General features: G+C 40.4%; 1 protein-coding gene across 3 annotated transcripts in view; it reads left to right on the forward strand.

Annotated features, from left to right (window-relative positions):
* Positions 1 to 1,431: 1,431 nt before the first annotated feature.
* Positions 1,432 to 23,564, forward strand: part of arnt2 (aryl-hydrocarbon receptor nuclear translocator 2) — a 60,515-nt gene continuing 38,382 nt past the window's right edge. For 2 of the 3 annotated variants that reach the window (XM_061068062.1, XM_061068064.1), the window contains exons 1-5: positions 1,432 to 1,662; positions 8,557 to 8,668; positions 12,493 to 12,540; positions 15,098 to 15,311; positions 16,010 to 16,223. In XM_061068062.1, the coding sequence (XP_060924045.1) occupies positions 1,632 to 1,662; positions 8,557 to 8,668; positions 12,493 to 12,540; positions 15,098 to 15,311; positions 16,010 to 16,223 (619 nt within the window). In that variant the 5' untranslated portion in view covers positions 1,432 to 1,631. The remainder of the gene's footprint in view (positions 1,663 to 8,556; positions 8,669 to 12,492; positions 12,541 to 15,097; positions 15,312 to 16,009; positions 16,224 to 23,564) is intronic. The other variant, XM_061068063.1, reaches the window with a different exon arrangement.

Below are 23,564 nucleotides of genomic sequence, written 5' to 3' on the forward strand. Positions count from 1 at the left end.
TGGGATAAATAAAGTGTATCTTCTTCTTCTTATTGGATTGGTCAACTGACCTTTGTCAGTTTGCAGGATACTTTGAACAAGAGAATCATCCTGACTACCATAGGATCTGAAGCAGCCACCCCCCCCCCTTTTTTTGTGTGGATAATAGATCTGTGTGGAATGAGCAATTTTTAAATGCATCATATTTTCTTTACCTCTAGCAATAAATACATTATAATAAATTCAGTTATATTCATCAGGGAAGACACCTATAACTTGGGGTTTTATTAAGTTGTATGATTTAAATCACCAGATAGATCTCGGTTTTTTACAGTGCCTCACTATTGGAGAGTTGGTGAGGGTTTAATTCCTATATTGATGGTTAATAGACAATTTACAAATGAACATTTTTAATGGACTACCACCATTTATAACTCATGCTGTTATGTACAGTCATTGTAAAGTGTAACCCATCTACATCTTAAAGAACAGGTGGAATATAGTCTGATATGACCACTGGGTCTCAAGGCCTTTGTCATGAAGTGAACATTGGGGGGGACCAAAATCTCACAACTTATTATTAACACATGAGATGACTTGGTATGTATTTTGTTTATTAAAACAATGTTTAATACTGTATTTTTTTTAAGTCTAATGTGTCCTCGATAATATAAACATATTTATGTGTATTGTATACCACTTTATATATTTTGTATATATTATAAAATATAATACAAATACATAAGTATATGAAATTATATAAAATATACATAAATATCTTTAAATTTGCATGTATACATCAGACTTCAGATATAAGACAACTAACATATTAGGGCCTACAACGTTTAATATTTTATTGTATTATTTTTCAAACAATGACCAGAGATATATGCATTGCTATAGATCTATGAAGACAATAGACAACAGTTATAATAGCAAAAGGTTTAGCAACTGGTTTAACTGGTTTTGATTGATCCTACACTAACCTCCTCTCCTCCTCCAGTCATCTATCCTCTCTTTTCCACTCATCTGTTTTTCTTGTAGCCATAGTATAAACGTGTTATTATTATTTAGCCAGTTTACAATTCAGTTTATTGGGGGACGCGTCCCCCCCATTGACTCGTATGACTACTGCCCTGACCCACACAGTGGTTCATCATGGGGGGGGGGGAACAGGTGGTCCTCCGCTTTTTTAAAAAAGTATTCAAAAGGTACATCTTCACCCTAACAACCAGGCAGGTCAACGTTTAGCCCGGTGGGCCATCACGCTCAAAGCGCCACAAGCCTTCATTACATCCATAACCGCACCAGTCGCACTGTGTAACATTAATTTATTCAAGCAGCCCTAAAATCTCGCGGTGCTACCATTCAGACATCTTGCATTTTATTAAGTCTGGTCCGGGGGAAAATCTCCATAAACATACATTGTTATGCGTGTGTGCATGTGTGTGTTTTCCACACAGAAACGGGATTTCGCTGTGTTTTTGAGTCCTGCTCATTCGTCACAGTGCGTTAGCGGATGTGAGGCGGTCGGACCGAGCCTCGCGTGCCAATCCCGCGGACTTTAGACGCTCTCGCACCGGGGCTCTCCACCAGTATTGTGCGTCATCTCCATCGCTGCCGTTCTGCTATCTTCTTCCTCCGGAGGCAACATGGCAGCTCCCGCCGCGGTCAACCCGTCCGGTAAGTCGCTGCCCGGTGTGTCGGTGCAGAAGAGGCAGAACATTTGAGTCGAATCGAGGGGGGAGTAAGGAAACAGGGTTTTGTTTAGACCGCTGCTGTCGAGGGCTAAAGCGGCGACAGGCCGCCGGAGCCTGGCTCAAGCATCCATCCCCCTTCCCCCACTGAACCGCTAACAACACGGCTGTTCTCCACCACTCTTGGGGCCCAGTGTCCAAACGACCTGCTGGTTTTGTTTCTACATTCGCCCGTGCTCCTGTGCTGTGTGTGTGTGCCCCTGTTGTTCTGTGCAAAGCTAGGCTAACGCGTTGCTTCCCCCACTCTCTGATACAAAAGGGTTATTTAGCATATTGTTGCTTCTCCGCATCGCCCTCCATATGTGACGTGTTACCCCGGACACGTCTGTTGTCCTGCAGTGAAGAAGACTGTACGAACATCTTCATCGCCTGTTGATTCCTCATTTCATAGAAACGATTCAACACTGGATGACTTCGCCCTGCGCGGCTCTCAGGGACAGAGCCGATCGCCAAAGTGCATTGAAAAACATCCACCACTGTGATTTGTCTCATTCCACTGGCTTGAGGTGTTGTCTGGATATAACATAACAAACGTGTAACTATCCCGTCAAAGGCATTTTCCAATTCGGCATTCCAGCCACTGTCACTCAAACAACGAGTGTTCAAATCAACCAAACTTTCCGAATCCATGCTCCTGCTGTAGCCCGAGTCCTTCACCTCGAGGGGACCAGTTCAATTGTGTGAAGGAGTTATTTTTAGTTTGAACTAAATTGAAATCTTTAGCCCTTAGTGCTTCACAGTTTATGCCGATTTACTTGCAATACTATTTATTATGAACCAAATCATACGTGGGGCTCTTTTCTGATGTGTGGGTTCCCTGATGAACAAAGAGAGTGTAAATTGCTAAATGTATTAATAGAGTCTGGCGTGGTGTGGTTGCTGGTGGTGATTTTGCTTAATGGTGAAGACATTTATGCACCTTTGTATGTCTCTTGTCTCCAGATTAGACTACTACTACAGTAAAACATGTAAATCATATATTTTGTAACCATCTTTCTATCAGTTTGATTAATGAGCTTCATAATCACTATATATTCAGAACATATAGTTAACCATTTGAATACGAACTGCCAAGGCAATACAATAAACAAATTACATTTGAAATCAGTAATTGTACAAAATGTTCCTTGTATGTCACTGTCTTGGAGCATGCCTTAAACGTATTATTCAGCATTATCATCGATAGTATTAGTTAGTGTTTAGCCAACGAGAATAACACCAAAAGGATCAGTCCAAATTGGGAAAGAGTGGCAAAGTAATTACTACTGTGCAGAGGAAAGAGTCCCTGAGTTCCCGAGACCTCTGTATGAAAACAGGTCAACCATACTCTACCTCACGCTCTGTGCCGCTTCATTGGCAATGTAAATTACAATGGAATATAAATAAAGAATTCGCTGGTTATTAGCACCTTGGCTGCATACAGATTGTTGAGATGAGGTGTTGTTTGAATGAACAATGAACAGATAGCAGAAGGGACCTCTGAGAAGACGAAACAAAACTCTTCCTTTCTCTCTTGTTTAAAGATAAGGGGGTCTGTCAGTCTTTGCAGATGACAGTCTAATATCTCTTGGAAGCAGCACCAAACCTTTCTAGGCCAAGGACAAACTTATTGCCTTAATTGTTATCCTGGGCATGTAATTCTTGTTGTAGTGTAATATAACCCTCTCAGATCTTTAGAGGAAGCGTGCAGTGAGAGCTACGTGAGAACTCCTCTAACCGGTGATGACACCCAGTTAGAATTAAGTCATGCCTAATGCTGCTGCTGTTGCTGCTGTAGCCAGAGGAGGACAAAGTTAGCTCGCTGATCTGTGATCAGACTTAATGTTTCCCCTGGAACGGCAGTACGGTCAGGTGGGTTGACCTCAGACCAGATACCAGTGGGTAGTGGGAACGCTATGTCACTGCAGGATTATCTCCAGCTGGCTGTCACCCAGATCCAATTGGTGTAAGAGCATGTGAAACATGACGAGTGAAATGATTTAATCAGAGTTGCGTGTTTAGAGCGGATAAAGATAATTCAGGTTCATGAACAAACAGAGAAAACTGCAAATTGTATAGATAACTAAAAGTACTAAAAGCCAGCAGAAAATGCATGGTTGGCACATTTTTCTTGCTTATTGTTTGATCAAATACTTCCTGATTTAAATTTTGGTATTTTTTTTTTTAATGCTATTTTTCAGTCAACAGAAAACCTTGCCTTGAATGATTAATTCCATCCAAAATTACAAAACATACTCTGATTCTTCCTGGGGGTTTGTTGGACTTGTCTAATTTATATCACAGAGAACCTTTTAGGCAAAGCATGAATTTTAAACATGTGCTATGGGAAATTGTGATGGTCTTTTTCTAGTATTTTCTGAAATGTTTTGGTATTTCTGTATTAAATATTTTATTTAATTGACCAACATGCATCATTACCAAACTTAAATCATAATTTGCTTGGAATGATTTGATATTATTGTTCCATGGCTGTGTAGTTGGCAGCAAAAAAACTAGTAAAATACTAAATAGACAGAAAAAGAGGAAGAGAGGTTTATCGACAGCTCAGTAATTGTTAAAACAGGTAAACACAGAGCTGTGATGTCCTTCTAAATTTGCAGCCAGTTCTCTTGGTTTGCATATAGTTAGTTAATAATTTAGGAATCATGAAGAAACAAGTGCTTGTGTGTTTTTTGTGTGAATTCCTTTTGGAGTATTAATTGTCTGTATCATAGAGCTGGTGGTTAGGGGACGTGATGGTGTAGGGAAGAAGAGAAAGAATGAAAGAGAATAACCTTGTTTGAGGGAGAGCGGTGATTGAAATGGAGAAAGTACGCAACATTCACCGTGCTCTGCCAACAGGCGTATTAATGCATTTGACCTCAGGGCTTTTTAGCTCTTGGCTGTTTGAATAATGTATATATGACAGAGTTAAAACCAGACTTGTGAAAGACTACATGTCACATAAAAGAGAACTTGAAAGCAGTTATAGGCAGCTGGAGGAATGTTGGCTCTGGTGCTCCATGCTTCAACTTTAGCATCATCATTAGGTTTGGGTCCTAAAATAAAGTGCCTAGTTCCTACACAGCCGTTACCAACCAGACTAAATCACAACACAGATTCCGATCCCTGAACTATGTACATATACACATACATATGACATAGTTAACAGGCAAAAATATTACCATACACACCCAGTAACATTATATTTAACATAAAGGTCCAGTTTATAAGATTTAGGTGAATGGGATCTATGGACAAATTTTGTTCAAAATAATCCTAGTGATGTTCTCATGGGTGTGTTTCATTTTTTAAAAATGATTTAGCCTAGAATGGGCCCTTTATATTGAAATACTTTATATTTACATCAGCAGGGGGGATGTTAACAAGATGTTTTTTTGGTAGTTTTTCTTGCTGAGGGTCAATTACCACGGATGTCGCACCCTGTTAAGCCGCAGCAGTGATCCTGGATCTGCAAATGATAAGCCACAAGGAGTACCACTGAAAAATGATTTTAAACGATATTAACAACATATTTTATATGATATAAATGATTAAATATGCATCCCATACTTTGTATTCCCCTTCTGTTGTCCTGGATATTTAATTTCCCCAATTTTCCCAATCACATATTTAAATGTCCCCCTATGCCCATCCACTACAAGCCCACAAGCAGATAGACAGAGAGAGAAAGAGAGGGATGGGGGTTTGAAGACCATCATCATTTACCCCCAAAACAGTACATTGAACGGGTTACATACAACAACAGGCAGAGAAAGCAGAATCGCGGGCTGATCGGCGCTGAGAAATGCGCGTCCCGTGTGAACTGCCAGACGCCTGCACGCTTGAGAATGGAGCGGCGCTTCAGCGTCCGGTGTAAAACCGGCGTTACGTAGTGATATTGAATTGAGATGAAACGTTATAGAAATCGAGACGTCGACTAATCGCGGCAGCCCTAGTTAGATCTAACTATAAGCTTTATCAATAAGGAAGGTTTTAAGCCTACTTTTAAAGGGATAGCTCACCCAAAATTGAGTCCACAAAACAAAACACTTTTGGAGTTTCACGGATAAACCGCAGCCAAATCCAATACAATTTAATTAACTGGTGACCCGTTCATTCCATTGACATCACTTCTTGGAACGTTAAAAAACAATAGCATACTGCTCCTGTGGTGTCATCCAAGTTTCTGTAAGCCCTGATTCAAATTCAATCCAAATTCAACTTAAAACAATGTCATTTACACTATGTTTTTAGCGTAAAGGTCTGCTGTGATCCACACACGAACACAGCTCCGATGAGGATATATTTAGGCATAAAATTGTGTAAATGATGCTGTTTTGAGGCACATTTGAATGTCGGGCCTTATGGAAACTTGTCTTAAACAGGCATTATTTAGTACAAGTCACCCCAAACTAAAAACCCAGTACTTAAAAATAAGAAAGTAGCCAACGAGTAACTAAAAGTCACATTATATAACATCCATACACATTTAAGCTGAATCTGATCTGGTCCAAGAGATTGGTCATTGTTATTCTGCTGTTGCTAATCAGCTGTATAGTAAACTTTCACTGTTGGTGTATGCTAGTGAACATTAACTGTATACTTCTCAAGTAAAGTGTTCTGGTAGAAAGAGTTGTGCTTGGCGTGGATAATCGTTGAATAGTTTCTGTGGCCAGCATAGTTGTCCACAAAGCAAAATCAGCATACCCCAAATAACTGTCAGAATTGATTTCAACTCTTCTGAAGTGTATGGATCACAGCCTGTTAATTTAACAGTAACACTAATAACGTGTAATTATTGACTCTTTTTGGAATTCACTCCTGAGGTGTCACAGCCAGACTAGAGTGGAAAGTAAAGAGTTAATGTTATTGAATTTACACTTCATTATTTGATTTAAACACACTTCATTTTGAACCAACTATTTGCCAACCTTATAGTTAAATATGAGTTTTGACTATGTACAGAGTATAATTAACTCCACTTTTGCTGTGCAGAAAACTTATAATAAAAAAAAAAAAAAATTAAAGCGATACACAACTTAGCCAAATAATTAACACATGGACTTGTCTGTTTTGTGAATGCACCCAAATGCATGTCTCAAGATCGGATCACTCAGACTGCTTTCGGAGGTGGTCTTGAAAGTATGTGGTCACACGAATATCCTGGGCATCAAATAAAAGAATGCCTGCTCAGCTGATGGCCTATGATCTACTACAGCTTCATAATCCATTAACATATTTTTACTCTTTTGTAAGTATGTTTGTGGACAGAAATGATTGTGTTTTAAGCAGTAAAGTAAGATTTGATACCAATCAAGCGGTCTCAGTAGACACATTCAGGATGCATTTTATTGCAATTTTATATATTCAAATTTTGTTGTATGTCCCTACATTTACCTTACTTTTTATTATTTGTTTTCATTGCCATTAATATGTGAATAACTTTTTAACCTTGTTTAGATAAATGCAATACAAATAAAGTTATCAGATGTGAACAGACAAACTTTGAGCTGTCCTTGTGATCAGATTGGCCAGAACAGATTTTAATAGGTCTGACAAGACCCAATACACCAATAATGTAGGTAAGTGAGACTCTTAAATTAGGTAATGTATTGTTTCAGTTGTTTATTAGAGTGCATATTTGGTCAGTTCACCCACCAGGCTGAGTGACCACACTGATGAAGAGGGAGATCTCTCTTCATCAGATTATGCTAGTTTACATCCGTGAGTTACTCGTACCCACTTCATGAATGAATGATGGAACACTGCTTCTTGGAAGGCCTTGTGCTCCAGTTTGTGTGTGTTGCTCTGGGAGCAAAGCAGAGGGGGAATGCACACTATCAAATATTAACTATGTTACGTGGTTCACTGGTGCATACCATAGGGTTTGTTTGGCCAATCCATTGCATCTGACTGAATGAGTGAGTGAGTGAATAGAGCGGGGAGATGAAGAGGAAAACAGTAAAGCAAATAGAATGGATTTCTGGATGAACAAGGGGGGAAATAATGTAGTGAAAGAAAAAGAGGGGGAAATATGAGAGAATGATGGAGTCTATTCTGGCTTGCAGTGTAATTCCTCTCAAACTCAATGACACACAACACAGGTGCTTTGTATTGGTCAGCAGGCACATTGTTTACCTCTGACAATACTGATTAAAAGCTTCTTAAAGGGCCTGTGCAAGAAACAGGATGTGTATGTACAAAACATCATCAGATAGAGTTTGGTATCCAGGCAGAGCTGCAGGCCTCACTGTGCCTCAAGTGTCCCCATCAGTTCTCAATTCTGCTGTGGAATATAGATCTGGAGACTAAAGTCAGACTTTTTGAACCACAATGTTATCCCTAATGTTCAGAGGGCCTGTTTTTCATCTTTTAACCTTTTACCATTTTGGGTTATATTTGATGATGTAAGAGCACCAACTACAGCTCATGAGCAAGTCATGGCAAAAAGGTTGCTTTCCCAGGCGCGTTGGTTGGTTGAACTTAATTAATCATGGATGTGTTGTGGCAGCAACATGGAATACACCGATCAGAGTGATAATCTGCCATTCCCTTAAAAAGCCAGACGAGTTTGAACCTTGGTGGACTTATAGTTATCTTCACATTATGGAGTAGTCAGTGTGGTGTGATATTTACGCACATATTTAAAATACCAGGATAATATTAAATGTGTTTTTCTTACAAGGAAAAATTCTCTAAAATTTAGGTTGTGTATCTTTTTGGCTTTGTTTGTAGATACAGGTACCGTAATGAGTTTTAATAATGACAAATATGTTTCTATTTTGTTTGTTCTTGTACTAACCCTCTGCCGGTTCACTGTTTTTGTTGTATCCTGCAGAGATGGGCAGTGAGTTGCCAGGGACAGTAGGGATGGCCGGAGCAGTTGGTGCTGGCCAGGTTAGGATGGGAGGTGCTGTGCCAGGCCGTGGGGGCAAGAGGAGATCAGGAGGGTGAGTATTCTAACTGCTGACCTGCTGTGAAAACCACTACACATGTATTTACTACAGCAAAGGTTCAAAGCATGAAAACAACACTAGAGGCAACTCTTCTCCAGTCCCCAGGGGCTGGATAAGAGTTGTTCCTCGCTTTTTGTCCCATTAGCTTGGGAAATTTTAAACTGTAGAAGTTAAGTACAGGTATTCTTACAACCCTTTTACAGTGTTGAAGGGGAATTATTGTCAGTCATGCATATTTTCATCAATTGGGTGGAGTATTATCAATTTTGATATTGAACTTGAGAGAAAACAACCAGGATTCAGTTTATTATACACAATATCCTTCAGAAAAGCCACAGTATTTGTTTCAACCTGTTGTGACTAAAACAACCCTCGGTTGTGTTTGATGTAACAGCAAACCCGCATGTTGAGGATGTTCCAAAATCACCAGGTTGCAAATTCTAACGCTTGCAAATGAGCTTCCGGGAGCTTTGGTAGACACATCTTTGGTAATGTTAGATAACAGGTCCTTGTTAATAATTAACAACCTGGTGTTCTTTTATTCAGTAATCTCACACTGTTTAATGGAGTAACAGTTTTTGTGTCAGATTCGTGCTCTCAGACCTGCTAACATAAGACACAATACTCATAAATGTGAGTTATTGATTCACATTAAGTTAATATAGAATCTCTTGTTTTAATTTCCCAACATAAGAACTTCTAAACAAGAGTTGGTCATGTGGTCTTTTGAATTAAAATAATGAGTTGAATGAATGAAAAGCTCAAGTTTCATTTGTTATAAATCTTTAAAATGTTCTTGATTCTAGAGAAATTAAACCCCTCTCACACTGGCCCCACTTATTCCTCTGACTCTTGTCTCATCTGGTCTTTCCCTCTTGTCACAATGCACAAACTGTCAACTAGTGTTGCACGGTGTACCGGTACTAGAAAGGTACCGCGGTACCCTTACGTTAAAAACGATACGGTTTAGCATATTTTTAGTACCGGTACTTTATTAAAATAGCAGGCAAAGAGAGCGCACTCTCTGCTCTGCTCCCTGTCCCGCTGACTGTGAATTGACTGCGAGGGGCGGGGCTACCCAGCTCTCACACATGCAACAGGCAGTCCTCACTCACAGCGAGGAGGGGAGACATGGCCGAGCCGACCGTCCTCGGCTTGTTGGAAGTGATTCTCTCTCAAACTGTGGCGCGGCCGGGCGGAGCCATGACAGGTGGAGCGCGCCACCGGGAGAGGGGGGGGATGTGACGCGGGACTGTAACGTCCGCATCTCTTTCACGGCGGAGCAGTAAAACAAGTCGTTGTTTCTCCGGAGCCGGGGGGTGGGGGGGGGGGGTCTCATCCCGCGGCTCCTCGGCCCCTCTGCAGTGGCTCCCTGTGCAGTGTTCATATGTTGAACGGGAATGTCACGTTCATTTGTCAAATCAGCATCGTGTCCAGACCAGCATGAAAAAAACAGGTGTGTGCGCGCGTGCGCTGTCCCACGCCAAGACAGCGCGCACACACAGGCCCCGGAGCCCCGCCCCCACTCACTCGCTCAGGTGGCATGTTTTTACTTTTTTTTCACCTCAAACACACATCAGTAAAATTATGTAACTCTTGTGGAAATAACTATGTAGTCATATAGTCAGATACGGACAATAGGCCTGCATCGCTGTGTATAATCAATGCTATGATGTCACCATGTAGTTTTCATTAATATCTTTCTGTAGGCTAATACTAATATGAATACCATTTGTTAAGTGTTCAAAAAGCTGGGCAGGAACAAGCTGGTAAAAAAGGGAATCTCCTCGTGAGACCTCTCCCCGGCGCTGGCTGCCCCCCCCCCCCCGCCGGGCGCATTTCCTCCTTGGCGGTGCTCCGGGACCGGCTCCGGGAGGAACGAAGACCACGCCGAGAAATGTTTCATAAAAGCGACCGCATTTTAGGGGGACGAAGGCGGGCCGAAGCCTGCCTGCGACAGCCCCAGCCGCGGAGACACGGGGGTCTCCGAGTGATGGAAAAGCGACCCTCAGTCTTTATTTGGCTCAGGCACCGAAGTCAGAGTGTGTGTGTTTTGTATTTATTTTTATTTATTTAAGTATAGTGTAAACTTTTGTTAACAGTTCGTATGTTATTCATAGTTTTAAGTTCAAAAGGGTTTTGTATTTATTCATATTTATAATCTACTTTATACAGTTAATATATTTGGCAATAAAAAAGCCTTTCTTAGTCAAGTATCGTTTTGTGCACTTTTTTGAAAAAAGTATCGGTTCAGGCACCGTTTAGGCACCGGTATCGTTTTAAAAGTATCGGTTAGGAACCGGTATCGGATAAAAACCAAACGATACCCATCCCTACAAATAATTTGGAGTGCTGCTGCAAGCCACCAGTGATTCCTTTTGTTAGTTTCCCTGCCTACATGAATATTCTGCCAAGACTTTTTTCCTTGGTTTCCCAATGCTAGGATAAGAATCCCATCCAGGTTTCTTAAACTGGGTTAAGCGTGCAAAGCACTAATGTACATGTAAATGCACTATATCTTATATATCTTTTAATAGTGTTTAAATTGTGCGGGTGAAGTTTTTGGTTCTGGAGCCGCGTGTTGTATAACTTTTAGAGGGACATTTTATAAAATTATCTTAAAATAGAGATTATCTGTAAATGGCAGTTTAAGATTGAGGCTGTAAAATATGGTGGAGGAGTGCTTTAGACTTGCCTTACTTGTTTGTTTGTGGGGGGGGGGGGGTACATATAATCCTCGTGGGCCCAAGCAATGCATTTAACCCATGCACAGGCATTAGGCCTACATAAACATGAATAAATAATATAGACGTAGGTAAAATAGAAAATAAACATGGCACAGGGAGCCCACAGGGACTGTTCGTGTCTGCCTCTGTTCTGCCTGAGCTCGCTGCCAATGATCTCGTCAAGTTCCCTTGGTTTCTGGTTTCACTGATAATGCTGTGAAATCCTAAGGTGAAAGAGATGACAATAATCAAGTAGCAGTGTGTTTACAAGCACTAATGTAACTAGGTTCGATCTGTTTTCTCCAGTAAGCTGATTTCCTAATTGTCATTTAAAAGACTAAGCTTGTTTCTGTCATCACACTAGTGGAGAGAGGATTACTGATGTCCTCAGCCAGATCTCTGCCAGTTATACAGTATGTGTGTAACTGTGTTTCTAATCAGCTTTTCACTTGACAAGATAACTGCAGGCGTTTCAAAGTAGCAGCTGAGCGAAGGAATCAATCCACATTAAACAGAGCAGTGAAACTAACAAAGTAGCCGTAACAAGTCTGAATGAGTTTGTTTCTACTGCTGCTCATTTGACTTCAGACACATTTGTGATGTGAGAGAGAAGCCTTGAGTCTTTCTGACCTCACTGCAGTGTGAGCGTGCTGGGTGCATGTGGTTGATTCACTCACTTCCCTTCTTTTAGCTGGAGCAGTGGTGATATCACTGCTGCAAAATGTGGCACTACTGTATACTCTAATACTCCATTAAATGATTGTGCACTGCCCTGTTAACTGTATGCCTGCTCTTGACCTGCTTTTCTAACAGGTACTGATTTTGGCTTTTACAGAATCGATCATCTATGTGCCTGGGGTCTATTGGTTGTTCTTTTAGTTAATTTGGCATCAGACACAACTTTGTCGCTTTGCAGCAGCAGAACCAATTGGGGGAGAACTTCATTGCTTCAAACTGATGTTTTCTATTGTCTCAGGTCACTGTGAATACATCTATATATAAACTGTATGTCTTGCAGAGAGTTAAGTCCTGAGGGAGCTCTCTTGTCGTTCAGCGTAATATAAGTAGTAACTGTGTTTCCTTGTTTCTCAGAATGGACTTTGATGATGAAGATGGAGAGGGACCTAGCAAATTTTCAAGGTGAGAACACAGAAAGCAGATAACACTGGACTGAAATGCTTTTAAACTTATTAACTGAGATCATTTGGTTATCTGTTGGTACAATACAATTTACTGCACTCTGATTCAAAATGGCTTACAATTTACATGGCTCTGTTTAAAAACAGTCCCAAAGTTGTGTTTGAGAACCCAGCAGATACCCTCTGTTTGTAGCATTGACACCTCATAACGTTTTTTTTTCACTCCATCACAAATGCAGTGCTCTGTTATATATTTGTTTTTTAAGGAGAGACTGTCACTGCATCTCAACTGTCTTCCACATTTAATTTGTCTCAGCTTGTTTTTCCTTTGTTGTCATGTTGTCATATTGTGTAAGAATGTAGAGTGCACAGTAAGTACTTTAGTAGTGAGCTGAGGAAACAGCAGTGGATTTGTTTCTAAGTTGAGTGGTAACAATGGGAGAAGGAGCTGCTCTCTCTGTTGAACACTTGAGGAACTGCAGTTAGCAGAACAGCAAGATTGACCACTGTATACACTATGTGCATATGTTATTCCCATAAAAGTGAACATCTGCTACTGTTTCCCTGCTTCTCTGTATGTAGTGATGTACAGCTGCACACAGACAGAGGGAGTCAATCCAATCCACAATATTTACTTAGGAGGATTTAGCATTTTGTGGGATGTAACATCAGTATCTTATACATTGACATGACTAAGGAGAAGCTAATGTCATCCCAGTCACATTTCTACCTCACACAACAGACTGTTTTAGTATTTGGGTGTATCCAGTCCAATATCAGCAATGTTTGTGATTGAATTTGAGTAAATACAATTATTTTTTTTTTGACTGTTTGACCAAGATCTATAACATATGTAAACTGAACAAATGTCTATCATGTTTATGGTCCATTTTCAGTGTGAAAAAGGGTGGAAACTGAGTGTCTGTGCTCAGATCACACCCCCTCCCTACATTGCTACTTTACTGTTGTAAAGTTGAGTTGAGTGAAGTCCCCTTGTCCTCTGAGATGTTTGCAGACAAGTTTGGGAATTAATGTTACTGAGATGAAAAAAGTCCACTATCCCAGAATGTGAAAGAAGCATCGTTTTGTATCCTGACCTCCCTCAGACTAGTACAGAAAATTATATTACTGCATGGGACACACATGTCATTTTTTTTTCTTACGTTTTGCTCATGTTTTTATCATCAGGCAGAAACCATCGCCTGTCACGCATTAATATGTGACAACCATCGTAGGTGAAGAATAAGGATTCTGAAGCAGTTATATGATGCTTTTCATCTATATGTATTCACAGTGTGTTACATGTTGTTTGCTCTCTCTCTTCTGCAGGTATGATGATGATCAGATTCCTGGTGGGGATAAGGAGAGATATGGAAGGTAGGCCGAACCAACCTTGGCCCAAGAGGATTTTCCATTGGCTTAGGGATCAACAGGCTGTACCACAAACTTTGAATGTCACACCTGCTCTGATCCATACAAAGTTAATTACTGACAAGTCCTAAAAAAAAAATCCTGATAATATATATGAATACACTGGAAAGATTTATTTGCTAGTTAGTTTTTCCAATCAATATGAAAGTTCTTATCAGACCACAAAAAGAGAATCGGTTGTAAACTTTGCTTGAAAGTGAACTGAAAATTAAAATAAAAAAAATCACAGAAGTGAATTAATCTCTAACCAATCAAATTGCAGTCTTTTACAATGAGGCCACTTTTCATACCACAATTGTTTAGTCAGCTAAACTTATCAGATGAAGCTGTTTTGGTCTGTGTCGTGAGGATTAGGCACAACATAAGAAGTTTCTGTGCTTGCTGTGAAACCTGCAGGTAAACCTGCGGCATCCTGCATAATGGATGTGCTAACATACAGGAGTGTGATTTGGACCCCTCCCTCCGCCTTCATAATGGCAATATTCAACAAGAAACATTTTTTGTGTGCTTTCAATTGATTTATTTTTGGGGTTCAAATTTGATATCATTAAAAGCAGGAAGGTCAGTTCATGGATTATCAATTGCTTTTCTTTCAGCATGAGGTAGCTGCAGAGTGTCTTCAGATATCCAGAGCACAATGTGTCCAAGAGTCTCTTTTTGGCATCAATGTGTGTCCCTCCTGCTGTGAAAGTAAAGCCCCCTCAGTCAGTGAGAAACTTTACTACTGGCTGACCTGCACTGTTGTTTGCACGTAATCTTTCCCTGAGAAGAAAACTCAAATTCCGAAATTAAAAAATGGCAGTTGGCACGCAATTTTATTTACTTATAAATCATCACTTTTTTCCATAACGTTGATCCCGACAGTATTTTACTGATTCCAAACAGTTTGCTGTCACTTTTATATGAAGAGATATAATGTAAAAATCATCCATTTCAGTTCAGACTCAGACAGATCACACGTTGCAGTTTAGGGACCTTAACAAAACCTGAATCATGGTCAAAATACTGGAGAGGTTTGTACAGAAATAATGATTAGTTGCATCATAGTTCATTAGTTAAAACAGGGTAGGCTGTTGGTTACCTGTCTGAACCCTCTACAAGTGTATAACTACTCCTCTCTGTTTCAGAGAGAACCACAGTGAGATTGAGCGACGCAGACGCAACAAAATGACTCAGTACATCACAGAGTTGTCGGACATGGTCCCTACCTGCAGCGCCCTAGCCCGGAAACCTGACAAGCTTACCATCCTGCGTATGGCTGTCTCCCACATGAAATCCATGAGGGGCACTGGAAACACATCCACTGATGGGGCCTATAAGCCCTCCTTTCTCACTGAACAGGTACTGTACTCACAGAAACAGAGAGCTTTATCAGCTTAAACTTAAAAAATACATTGTAAAACAGGTTCATTGGATACGTTTTTTTTGGCACTGAACAGAAAAAATGTACATATCCAAATGAACATGTAACAATTAACATCTTTTAAATTGGGTCTACAAAAAATAACTGAAAGGCCTTAGGTTGGAGGGCCACATTCACACGCTCCTTCAATCCCCTCATGAAGCATTGACTATATTAATATGGATAATTCTAGGTTTGTGAAACCAAGACATGTTTATTTGCACAACTGATAACCAGGGTCCTCCATTTTACAACCTTATCCATATCTTGTATGAAACTACTGTCTGTTTAATGACAGAATATGTCTCACATTTACTCCCTAATTTAATCTCTCACCATGTGCTTGATCAACTGAGGCACTATGTCGATGGTAAATATTTTAATAGTTACACATATTTTTTTTCTAGGCTCTGAGATTAAACCAAGTTTAAAAGTTTCCAGAACGTTTTCAAAACCAACTGGACTTTCTCACACTAAACTAAGCCACACCCACAATAGGCCTCTTAATTTGAGTTGAATCTAAAGTAGATTTCTTCCATCCTATAGTACAGAATCGGTAAACATATATCTGATGTCATTTGTTTGTGTGTGTGTGGGGTGAAGACTTTGTGCTGATTAAACTCTCCACTGCCCATAGGAACTCAAACATCTGATTCTGGAGGCGGCGGACGGATTCCTGTTTGTTGTCGCAGCAGAGACGGGCCGAGTCATCTATGTGTCTGACTCAGTGGTGCCGGTGCTGAACCACCCCGTATCCGAATGGTTTGGCAGCACTCTGTATGAGCAGGTCCACCCCGACGATGTTGACAAGCTGAGGGAACAGCTGAGCACCACAGAGAACTCCATGACAGGTAGAGGAAGTTCTGCCACTTAATTAACAGTCAGCTTGTGGTTTAAAAAAGTTCTCATGTCATAGTGCTCACTTCTTTAAACCCAAAAAACCCCCCCCTGTACTTAAAATTTGACTTTGTCCTTCGGTCTCTTCGCAATTGCAGTATGAAATCACTTTATTTCTATCCAGCGACATGAAATCTTTACCAGGTTTAGGCAAAAATATAATCTTTTTTCCCCATGTTTAATCTCCATATCTTCTATCATTCATAGTAATTCTAGATGCATACGAGTACTGTGTAATATGGCACTGACATTTAAAGTGTTAAAATGGGTTTTTAAAATACTCCCAGTGCTCACTAGAGGGCAACATAGTCTTGTTAATCCTCTCAGTGTTCCATGGCACTATGGAGGCTGCACAGTTTCACAGTCGGGCCACTGAGTTTGTATTTGCTTGTCTTTGTTAGGGTTGGCTAAGAGTCATCACATGACTTCGAGAGCCTCCCCAACTGCATATACACAAACAAACACAACACATGCTATAATTCTAGTGTCAAAATTATAATAAATAAATAACACAATTGTCACTTATTGTTAGTTGTGTCCTGATCAAGTTTCTCTGGCCCTCATGCTGATCCAATGCTGTTACATTCAGAAATCTGCCAAGACTGAGTCGATCCTAAATGTATGTCACTCATGGCCATTAAATGTTGATAAAAAGGTGTTTGAGTATGATACATTGACATAACAGATGTAGAATTGTTTAAGTTTGTTTCAATTGCACACCTTGTATTTTAGAGCTTTTCATCCATAAACTCAACTTATTGACAGTGTCATGACACGAAACACTAAGATGTCTCACTCCTATGCCAATCATTAAGACATTTTCCAACTCAAGTGTCAGTCAGTTCGTCCATCTGACCCCAGAGGCCCTCCTCATCTCACTGAACACCCACGAGGCTATATAAACAGCAAAACACAGTCATGTCCATGTAGTGGTGTATAGGGCTGCAACTAACGACTATTCTGATAGTCGATTAGTCACCGATTATTGAAACGATTAATCGACTAATCGGATTATGTATGACACAAATTCTCAATTGCTGTTATTTAGCAAGCAGCTTTTAAATTTAGCTTGAGGTTGTTCGAGGCATGTGGTGACTGAAAGTAAAGACAATAAAGATAGATACTTCATTCTAAAAAAAATGTCTTTTAATAAACTTTGCTGCATATAAGGGTACTGTTGACACAAAAGCAAAGAAAAATCAAGTTTTTGTCCATTTAAAACCAAGGACAGGCAAAGTGCTAATAAAAAAAATTTATTTAAATTCAAGTTTCCCTTTTTACTGTAAACCAAGAACAGGCCAAGTGCTGGTACTAAAAATAAATTAAAAATCAAGTATCCATTTTTCCAGTTAACAAAAATGACAGGGAAAATAACAATAATAAAAAATTTCAACAAACGAAACTACAGTCTTCTTCAGACTAAATAATTGTGATTAAAAAAAGACGTTTGTCAGGCAATAGGATAACATTTCGCTTTTAAACTCGTTAAAAAAAGTTTACACCATATTTTTGTAATGGATTCTAGAATCCTGTGTGCAGGTATATACGTGTAGATATAACATCTGACAGAGGCGAGTCCGCATCGTCTCCGTTACGAAGTCACACGTGACTCCTCCTCCTCAAATGCGCGTGTCCTGCTGCCCTGGAGAGCAGGTCCGCTGTGCAGATATTTCAGGTAGTTTTTTTCGGGCTGTTAAGAGTGAAGTTCTCCCGAACGTTTTACTTCCCGGTGCGCGCGGCAGCGGACGCCGCCATTTGTCCATGTTTTGTTGCTATTGCACATGCGCTACTTTCAGAGATAGGAAGGGAGCGAGATGGCTCACTCCTCAGCTACTTCTATCAGCACCTCCGGTAAAATAACGTTTAGTTCCGCTGCGCGGCACGAGAAACACGCGCTATGACGTAACCAACGATTCATCGACGAGTAAATTCGTCGGCGACTATTTTTGTCATCGATTTTTGTCGACGACGTCGACTAATCGTTGCACCCCTAGTGGTGTAGCAGTTAAAGATACACATGTGAGCATGCACCCACACACAAGCGCTTTGATGAAGCCTTTGAAGTGCCAGCAGTTGTCAAGTTTCATTCAGTTGAACCAAAGCAACTGGTTTTGGAGGCTCTTTTCCTTTTTCTGCTCTTGACTGTTTGAACCGTTGAACCATTTTTGTCCAGCCTGCAGATGTGGAGGGACTAAAAATCATTCCTCAGCTAAAGTGGAATAAGTGATTGTCTTCCCACAAACCAGTTGTCGCTGTCTGTAATTCACTGAAGGAATAAGAAGTGATTTACTGTTTTGGAATCTTCTTGAGGTCATTAATATTGTGGAGATCTGTGTATTCCTATGGCTAGTCATCAGCCACACCAGTGTTGCAGGTATTGTTTTCACCTTGTGTGAGTCTGTGTGTGAACTAGTGCTTGTTTGTCTTTCTGCACAGTACAGTTAGGAAAATAGGTACGTGCTCGAGATCAAAAAAACATTTGAAAAAGCTGTCAGATAATATTGCATGGATCAGTTTCACCTTTTTTTTTTTTGCAAATATAATTTCCCTACCTTCTCCCAAATATATTTAACTCTATAAATAATTGACCTAGGAAATAGCACGTATTACATATTAAATTAAATATTTATGCATTCATTAATTCAGTCCATCCTGACCTCACCTTTTCTCTCTTGCTCGCCCTGACATGCAGAAACACCAACACAACTCAGCTGATGTCTTTTGACACGCTGCAGTTTAAATGTAATTTTACACTTCTCAGTGTCCATATGATGATGAGTTTGTAACTACCGCCACTTCAACACGTAATGACTGATACTTTTCATATATCTGTAAATTCTCTTTTCATGGCTGTGCGCGTTCATTCATTCTGACTCCATTTACTGTCTTTTCTCTCCCTCTCTCCCGCTGCTCCTACACAGACACACACACAAACACCTGTACCAATATATCCTCAATAGATGGTTGTTGGGCTGACGCTCCTAACCCTAGTGCTCAATGCATCAGTGATTATGGTAACGTAACTGTAGGCTGTTGTCCTCAGCCTTGCCCTCTCGGCACCTATTTGGTGTATTTCCTCTGCAGAAGCGCATGTCAGTTTCTATGAATTCATCACATCTCACAATTACTTATTATGCTATTATGACATACTCTGTCCCAGACCTTGCAAATTTCAGTTAAATGTCTGGAGCATTTCATATGAGCGGAAAAAGGCAACTGTGCTCCTGTGCGTGTTTGCCGTAGTCTGTGGAGCTGTTTGTAAATAATGATTCATGTTACCCAATGCATCAGTCAAATCTGTGGTAAATATGACATTTCAGTCACCAGTGAATATTCCCCCTAATGGTAATAGTGATGCAAGTATTGCTCTCAGGTGAGGTTTGATCTCAAATCATAGATTCAAATGTCAACATGGAGAAGACTCCCTTATTATGGATAACGGCAGCAAACCACTGAAATCAGTTATGTGAGTACAGTCACAAATTTCATAATTTTCACGTAAATGGTAGTGTTTGGGAAATGAGTAGCAGTGATTTGAGTCTCAAAAACCAATGATTTCATTGTTGTACTACTTCAGCCCACCTTTTTCGTGCAAGATTTTTTTTCTCTGCCATAAACTTCTGTGCATCAGCTTCCAACAGGATCCTCTGAAATTCTCAGTGAAATTCTTGATTGACTGACATTAATAGATTTCACCATGACACATCACTTCACCCAGCTGGGCGTCTCTAGCCTTTAGAGTTTCCTGACATGTAGTACAATTCATTTTCACAACCTCTTCTCTAGATTTCTGTACTTTACTGCACATCAGGGAAGCTATTCCACTCATCTCACCTGTCATGGCTGGAGCAACATCACACAGTTTCATCCATAAGTGACCTCTGAGCAACTCCTTAAACGATATTCTGTTGTTTTTTCTGTGAGGGTTTTTGGAGCATGGAGCTCTTCTGACAGAATAACTGTCATCCCAAAAATAAATAAATGGTTCTGTCATTGCGTTCATCATCCATTTCACAATAAACCAAAAGCACTTCCCTAACTTTCAATGACAACCTATTACACCTTACACTGACTACTTAAGTTTGACAGTGGTAGTTATTTTACCTCCATACCTGGACTCGTCTGCATAGCCACAACCTAAACCAACCAGTGATTATTACACCTGACATTCACAATAGAGGTTGCAATTTAATATAATCAATAGACCAAATATAAAATACATTTTAAAGTAGCCTAACGATATATGAATGGTCATGTTTTGCAAATTAAAATGCAATGGCAACTAGTGTTGTCACGATACCAAAATTATGACTTCGATACTATACCTGCCAAAATATCACGATACTCGATACTTTCGATACGATACCACAAATACGATACGATACCACAAATACGATATGATACTGGTATATTTATCTATGATAGTAATAAATAAAACATCTGTATGGTTCCCTTTTTTACCAGCTTGTTCCTGCCCAGCTTTTTGAACACTTAACAAATGGTATTCATATTAGTATTAGCCTACAGCAAGATATTAATGAAAACTACATAGTGACATCATAGCATTGATTATATACGGCTATGCAGGCATATTGTCCGTATCTGACTATATGACTACATAGTTATTTCCACAAGAGTTACATAATTTTACAGATGTGTGTTTGAGGTGAAAAAAAAGTAAAAACATGCCACCTGAGCGAGAGAGTGGGGGCGGGGCTCCGGGGCCTGTGTGTGTGTGTGTGTGTGTGTGTGTGTGTGTGCGCGCTGCCTGGGCGTGGGCTCGCGCACAAACGCACACACACACAGGCCCGCTCCTGGTTTGGCACGAATTTACATCGCCACGGCGGCTCCTCAGAGCCTTTTTCTGGCGGACAAATCCGCCGGTCAGTGACGGGTTATGCTAGTGGACATGGTTTCGGATCTTTTCTGCCAGGTGCTCTTCTATTTGGTCCATATTCGTTCTTCTAAATCTTCCGTGGTTTCCGCAGTTTCCGGGATTGAAACCGGAAACTAGACTCCGGACGGGATGTAGTAAGCAGACCAATCACAAGCCTTGCAGGCTGCGTGAGGCTCGCGTCGCTTTGTCGTATAGTCAGAAAAATTGGCTGACGCACGCAAGCCGCAACACGCCCCCCGCAGGTACGCGAGGGCCGTGTTGCGTCTCTCGCGTGCGTGCGTAAAAAGCCTAGTCTAAATCGGCCTTGAGGACTGCCTGTTGCATGTGTGAGAGCTGGGTAGCCCCGCCCCTCGCAGTCAATGCATGCAGGCAGCGGGACAGGGAGCGGAGCATGCATCTGGTCTGTTTTGTGTTTTCCGTGGTCGTCATTCATCTGTCTCCTATCTGCGTCCTCTTCACTGTTTGTTTGAGTGGGAAGTTCCAGTCCACTGCATATTTGCGAGATACTCTGAATTCCTTCTCCATCTCTAAGGGATCAGTCCTCTTCTAATGATGATGGATACTGATTGCGCAGGTTATAGTAACAACCAAGCTGTTGGGTCTACACAGTCCTACACAAACCTTTTTTTCCATGTGATCAAGGAACACAAAATCCCTCAGGGGTCTCTGTTCTCCTGTGTAATCTGAAGAATATTTTGAGTTTGACAGACTCCACAAGAAATCATGGTTAGGAAATGATAAATAATTATTTTCAATTAATAATTAGGCTTCACTGTCAGCACCTCTATTCTAAAGTAGTGATGGTTCCTAAAATGTGATCTTTATCAAGACATTGAGATGTCTGAACTGTGTTGCTGAGTTTCTACTCCCTCCTCTGGCAGCTCTAGAGATCAGCTGTCAGTTTGGACCTTCACCAGAATTTCTCTTTTCATCTCTGCGTCAATGCCAGTAAATAGAAGTGGTAGAGGAAATGACTGTGCACTTAGGTCACACAAATGGCAGTCTGATGTTGATGTCGAATAAAAGGTGCCCATGAAGGCTTGTAGAATAATTCTGATATGCGAAGGAGCACTTCACCCTGAGTTTTTGCTCCCTGGACATTTTAATTATTTTTTAAGTATGTGTGTGTGTACAGTGAACAGCGGTTTTGCTGCACAAGTAAACGGAAAAAATGAATTAGGATTGTTGGAATGGGGTTCTCCATGTGTGACGGTTTGAATTTGGCTGTGCTTTGCAGTGACAAGAACCTGCTGTTGTCCTCAGCAAGTTCACAACTGCTGGTCAAGTAAATAACTATGACATTCACTATGGATATGGTCACAAGACTGTGACTTTGTGAACTCTTTCCAGATAGAAATATTGAAGAGTGACGACCTTGTTCACCAGCACATGTATATGCTCATGCTGAAAGTGATTCTTGAGACTATTACTGGTGTTTTATATACATTTTTATGTATGTTTTGAATAGTAGTTAAAAATGCACTGAATTGTTTGGACCAGTGGTTCCCAAACAAGGAGTCAGGAAGCCTTGTGGGTTGCAAAACGTAACAAAAATATAATATGGCCATCAGGATACTTTGTCCTTGCATGAACCCTGAGGGGATTTTGACAGTTTAGGACAGTATCACTTGCAGCACGTCAATTTACAGGACCACAGGAAAAGTTGTACTTAGGTGATTGTATGCCAACTAGTCCAAATCAATATCCTGTGTATGCTTCAACATATCCTGGGGATAATGGAGGTCAGACATCTCTGGGACCTTTTATTTTGGGAGCTGAAAAACAATTTGACTTTATTCTTCCTGCTGAGGCTGAGGAGATCCAGAGCTCCAATTTCACAAATGAAAGCTTATTTAGAATAAAGCAAGTTAAGCTAAAATTTCCCTCATATCAGTGTCATTGGCAGTTTCACACAGTGACGATCAGACAACCTGTCCAGCTCTGACAAGATCAAAAGAAATGCTCGACTTACTTCTGACGGATGAGGTTGTAATATTGTATTCATAATTTGTTATCACCTGTCTAATTGATTATATATATTTATTAAGGCACAGTCTATTGGATGGGTTTGAAATTTCGAAAACAACTGGATCACAATATAATTTTGTATTCATAAAAAATGATAAAATCATGTAAATAAACAATGAAAAGAGACACCAACATTGCGGTCACTATTCATGTCAACACCATGCAAACCAATTCTCCTGTGCTCTTCTGCTCCTCTCTGTAACCCACAGCGGTCACACAGATTGTGGCTGTTGTCCTCACTGTTCTAATCTGTCAAATGATGGATGGTCTTCCGATTTTTTTCCGTCATTTAAAAAAATATCTGTCAGTGATGTAAAATATTTAGTTAACTTGACCTCCGGTTACGCTGCACAGCTTCAGTTTTGTTTCC

Source organism: Limanda limanda, chromosome 3 (genome assembly GCF_963576545.1).
Source record: "Limanda limanda chromosome 3, fLimLim1.1, whole genome shotgun sequence".
Taxonomy (NCBI): domain Eukaryota; kingdom Metazoa; phylum Chordata; class Actinopteri; order Pleuronectiformes; family Pleuronectidae; genus Limanda; species Limanda limanda.